The following is a 5,841-nucleotide window of genomic DNA, read 5'->3' on the forward strand; positions in this document are numbered from 1 at the left end:
GTAACCTTTAGACCTGGACCTAACAACAAAGCTGTGGTGGATGAATGTAGTCGGGCTGGTCCATCTGGGCGTTTGTTTCCTCTAATGATAGCAGCCCCCTTCAGAAGCCCTCAGAAGGCTATATCCTAAATTAAAAAGTATGAGTCAAGGTTGGAGCAAAGAACTATTCCTGTATGAATGCTGGAAATCACCTTTTATTTTATGTGATTGAAGACCAAAACACAAAAAGCCCCACCCAACCTCCCAAATCTAGCTCTTACTGGTGTGTCCCAGTACATCAGAGGCCTGCTTCATATGCCAGGAACACGAGAAGGGGAGGCTGTGAAAATAATGACCTTATCCGCTTATTTCAAAAGCCCAACATCTAAGTAAGATCTGATAATACAGAAATCAAAATTGGACTTGTCAAAACACAACAAATTATATATACTTCAAATTTCTGCATCATTATATTTGTTATATTTCAAATTAAAAAGCATGTGGGAAAAAAGGATAGAAAAAAAGAGGGAAACAAAGGGTACATTATCAAATCCTGTGGCTAAATGAAATTAATTCTATCTATTGTCCTCAATAGGATCAAAAGCAGGAAACAATAAGCAAAGCTTATTTAAAAATTTTTTTTCAATGTTTATTTTTGAGAGAGAGAGAGAGAGAGCGTGAGCTCGAGGGAGGAGCAGAGAGAGAGAGAGAGAGAGAGGGAGACACAGAATCTGAAGCAGGCTCCAGGCTCTGAGCTGTCAGGAGGGCTTGAACTCACAGACTGTGAAATCACGGCCTGAGCCGAAGTCAGAAGGTTACCTGACTGAGCACCCAGGAGTTCCAGCAAAGCTGATTTAAAAACAAATGTCTCTGTGCTACCTAAATAAACATTTCCCTTGGACCTCCATAAGGTCTTCTTCAGTAAAGATGGTGGCCCATACCCTCAATCCAATTTTAAAAACTGCAGAGAATTCTTCGAGTCATGAACAAAGGTTATTTTTTCTTATTTCTTGTTCCATTATTTTTCACATAACTTATAAACTAGTCTAACTTTCTCATCAATATGAAAGTCATGCATACTCATCCTGGCAATCGAGGATTTAGCTCTTTGGGTTTAGGCCATATCATGGTGGGGGCGGAAAGGATATTAGGTTCATTCATTTAGAATAGAGGCTGAAAAATGAACAAATTAAAAAGCTCTTGTCCACTTTGAAATTTTAATATATTTATTTGAAAACCAAGTTCTGTAAAGAGCACACTAAATAGTCCTATATCTTCTCTTCACCAAAGACTTGGAGACAAGGTTCTTCAGGTCAACGCAGAGGCAATGATACATGCAGTGAATAGCGGGTCTCGGCATGAACGTCCTCACAGGCATTTCCCATACGAGCCTGGACAGTCTTCTTCAGAAGAGCAGTGAGATCCTAGGGAATGGGTAAGGGGAAAAGCTAGGGTCATTCGTTTTTTTTTTTTTGTTTTTTTTTTTTTAATTTTATTTAAGATTTTATGAGAATGTGTGAGCAGGGGAGAAGAGCAGAGGGAGAATCGTGAGCAGGGTCCACACTGGGCGTGGAGTCTGACACGGGGCTCAATCTCACAACCATGAGATCATGACCTGAGCCGAAGTCACGAGTCAGATGCTCAACCAACTGAGCCACCTAGAAGCCCCTAGGATAATCCTTTATTTAAAAAAATTTTTTTATTTTTACTACTAGCCCCTAACCCTGCCTATGTAGTCCTAAAACGCTACTTTTTGCTAAGAAAGACTACAGTTTTTACACTCCTACTAGACTGAATATTTTATCCTTTTGAAAAGAGTAAGAATCCAGTATCTGTGGTGCCTGGCTGGCTCAAGTCAGTGGAACATACAACATTTGAACTTGGTGTTGTGAATGGGCACAGAGTTCACTTAAAAAAAAAAAGAAGAAAAAAATGAAAGAAAAAAATCCAATTGCTAACTAAAACCTTTTCTAAGCCATCTTGTAGTTAAATTGCCTTGAAAGATTTAATTGGGGTTTTCTGTAAGGTGTAAGGTGCTGTAAAGGCCTAAGGGTTAGGCTAATGTGAGTCCGTTCAGTTCTACATAGACACTAGGTGCTCATGTATCAATACTGCCTTGTGCTCCTTGGGTAAAGCTTAAGAAACCAAAGGCTCAAAGATAATTTTCAAAAGCAAGTTTACATAACCAGGAAGTTAGTATAAACCTTCCTCTCTCAAAGGTCCAAACACTCTCAGAGGCTTGAATATAGTTTCCTACTAATGGCAAGGTTTCTGCCTTAATATTTACCTGAGATGTCTATAAAAGCTTTCATGTTTCATGGGTAACATTCATGGTGCTAGATTTACAACCTGACATTTAAATGTATTTTTCTTTTGTCATAATGTAACAAATGATACTGTTCTTATTATTTTTATTTCCATTTTATTTTAAGTGTATTTTTTGAGAGAGGCAGTGTGAGTGGGGAGGGACACAGAGAGAATCCCAAGCAGGTTCCGCACTGTTGGCCCAGAGTCTGACATGGGGCTTGAATTCATGAAATCGTGAGATCATGACCTGAGCTGAAACCAAGCGGACACTTAACAGAGTGAGCCACCCAGGCGCCCCTGTTCTTATTATTTTCAAAGAGTAGAAGAGTAAATTCTTACTTGTCTGACAATGTACATGTACTAGGGTGGAGTTAGAAAACCTTGATTATATAGTTCATAGTAATATTCAAATATGTGATGACTACTAACAAAATGGAGGAAAAAAGATAATTTCATGACATTAGATTATTCCAATCTTCTGCATCTAAAACCTACTCCAACACTGTTAGAACACTGGAATAATAATCTTTTTCAATTGGACAAAGCTTTGTGTTATAGTTTAATGGACTCCAAAGTACCTTTAAGCACCACATCTTACACACATTAGATGTTCAACAGCTTCAGTGAATAAATGAATTACTAAGGCTTTCAGTGCCAAAAGTACTGCCAAAGGAAAGGGAGAGAGAGACGAATCAGTGAGAAGCCTAGACCTGTGTTATCCATGAAACAGGCCAGTCATAAACTGTAACTAATCTGTAATAAGTGGCTCACATCAAAATGTAAATCAACTCTACCATGAGTAACCTGTTAGTTCAGTAGACTTTTTCTAGGATGAGGGGGTAATTAAACAAGGTTTTTTTGATGAAAGAAGCATTGAGTAGATTTACATTCTGGAGCAAGCTTCCTACCTCCTCATGAACCTATGAAAACAGCCTGTAGCCACTTTGAGTAGAATTGGTCAAACACTACAGGGTAGGGAGAGAGTGGAGGGAAAAAGAAAAAGGAATTGGTGATTATGTATCCAGGAGGAAATCAAAAAGAGGGGAAATTTTAATACCATTTAGGTAAATAGGGATTAATCACAAAAGGAATAGAAAAAGTGAGACAATGTCTCTGCCTAAAATATTTATGACGTAATGACAAAGAGATTTCCCTGGATATACAATTTCATTCTATACATACCTCTGGGTCCTTAATCATCGATATACTCAAATGGCTCTGGGGGTTCTGGCTCTTGTTCTTCTTCCTCAATTTTGGGGCCATGGGCTGCCACAGGTTCTACCAGCTCTTCAGTGTCTTCACTGGTGTCCTTCAGGATTATGATGCCTCCAATGGAGAGCTGTACACACATAGCAAGGAATGAAAAAGCACAAATTCCACTCATATTTTCAGATTGCTTCAGAGCACATGTTTGTGAAATGATACCTTTAAGACTACTTGAGGGGCACCTGGGGGGCTCAGTCAGTTAAGCATCTAACTTCAGCTCAGGCCATGATCTCACAGTTTGTGGGTTTGAGCACGTTGGGCTCTGTGCTGATGGCTAGCTCAGAGCCTGGAGCCTGTCTTCAGATTCTATGACTCCCTCTCTCTCTGACTCTCCCCTGCTCATGCTGTCTCTCTCTCTCTCTCAAAAATAAATAGAACAGGGGCGCCTGGGTGGCTTAGTCGGTTAAGCGTCCGACTTTCGCTTAGGTCATGATCTCACGGTTCGTGGGTTCGAGCCCCGCATAGGGCTCTGTGCTGACAGCCAGCTCAGAGCCTGGAGCCTGTTTCAGAGTCTGTATCTCCCTCTTTCTCTGACCCTCCCCTGCTCACGCTGTCTCTCTCTATCCTAGAAATAAATAAAAATATTAAAAAAAAAAAAATTAAAAAAAAAACAAAAAACAAAAAACAAAAATAAATAGAACACTAAAAAAAAAAAAAAGACTACTTGAATGATTTGGACGTAAAGAACTGGCATAGAACTACATTTTACTAGATAAAAGTCAGGAAACCTGGGCACCCGTGCCTGTGTGATGCTACACTGGTGACAGGCTGTCAAACACAGAGAAGGGGCTAATTAAGATCTTCCTTCTCTATTCCTTCAGGAATAGTTGAAGACTAAATGAGGAAAGCAATGTCAATGCACATTACAAAGGATAAAGAAACTTGTAATCCATAAGGAATATTTACAAACGTAACCCAGTGGCTCCAGATGGTAGGACATGTGGTGTTATTCTATTTAGAGGATGCATCCCAAGTGAAGAGTAGTACTTCCAGTACTGCCTCAGTATGACTGTAGGGAGAATGTTTACATATAAATATGGGATTCTAATGCCCTGCTTATCAACATGTGGTCCTGGACCAGCAGCATCATTATTACCTAGGACTTTAGTTAGAAATGCAAAAAATGTAGCCCTACCTAGATCTACAGAATCTGCATTTTAACAAGATCCACAGGTGATATGTGTGCACATTAAAGTTTGAGAGGCACACTAGTCTAATAGATAACTTTATTACTTTGTGAGAAAACTATCATTTTGGACACAAAAGACAATCTACAAATGAAAAGCCAATTTTGCTCCAGCAATTTCAGAATGACAGAGAGAACAACATAAATATCACAGATATACTGAGTGTTTTTCACTTAAATCTACAAATCCTTGTGATAAAAGACAATGAAGCAGTAGCCAGGAAACAAAAGAAAACCAGAGTGTAAAAGCAATTGTATTAGCTCTCTCCCAAACATATTAGCAGAAGTAAATTCAAACACTAAACTCTTCACCCATCTCTGGTGTGCTAATCTTATTCTATTTGCTTGCCTGTGTCAAAGGAAACGAAAGGCTGCTCTCTGTAATCAAATCAGTCAACAGTGGCAGGGCACATCTGGAAAAACATTATTTCTACCAAAGCACACTAATGGGAAGGAAAAGAAACACATGCACATTAGTCTAATGACTCACGTATGTATGAGTATCCCTGCAGTTCAACCTAATCTGATTTGTACTCATCAGAACTCTGCCCTGCCATGCTATCTAACTGGTGTGCCTTCATGAATTTCTGCCTATATTCTATTTCTCTTCTCCCAACACACACATATCCATACACATGAATTTCTAACTCTTTCCCTTAAAAAGTATGCTTTCCTTGCAGAGGAGCCACTTTATGAAAGGACCCTTTACTATCAATATTCACTCAAGAACAATTATAGTACAAGGCCACTAATCCTCCATGGCCTGAAAGTTTACCTGAACCATCTAAAGGACCAAATGGAAATGAATTGTCTACCCAACAGAAGAAAATATCTATGTTCAACAAAAAAGACTTCTAATATTTTGGAAACAGGTTATAACAGTACTATTTTACACTTACCTGGAATGAAATAATTCAACTCAAATCCTGCAATTATAAGCAACATAAGGAAAGAGACTTTTATAGCTATGTGGTTTAGGTTTCTTTTATTCTACTTTTTGAAGTAATCTTCTATATCCAACGTAGGGGTCAAATTTACAGCCCTTACAACCCTGAGATAATGAGTTTGAGCCCCACATCAGGCGCAGAGATTACTCAAAAAAA

The 5,841-nt window shown here is 38.9% G+C and overlaps 1 protein-coding gene across 1 annotated transcript in view; it reads right to left on the reverse strand.

Annotated features, from left to right (window-relative positions):
* Positions 1-1,179: 1,179 nt before the first annotated feature.
* Positions 1,180-5,841, reverse strand: part of PSMD1 (proteasome 26S subunit, non-ATPase 1) — a 98,069-nt gene continuing 93,407 nt past the window's right edge. Inside the window, exons 24-25 of the mRNA XM_077758085.1 lie at positions 3,469-3,625; positions 1,180-1,403 (exon numbers count right to left, since the gene is read on the reverse strand). Coding sequence (XP_077614211.1) covers positions 3,479-3,625 — 147 coding nt within the window. The 3' untranslated portion in view covers positions 1,180-1,403; positions 3,469-3,478. The remainder of the gene's footprint in view (positions 1,404-3,468; positions 3,626-5,841) is intronic.

The sequence above is a fragment of the Crocuta crocuta genome, unplaced genomic scaffold, assembly GCF_008692635.1.
Source record: "Crocuta crocuta isolate KB4526 unplaced genomic scaffold, BGI_CrCroc_1.0 scaffold290, whole genome shotgun sequence".
Taxonomy (NCBI): Eukaryota; Metazoa; Chordata; class Mammalia; order Carnivora; family Hyaenidae; genus Crocuta; species Crocuta crocuta.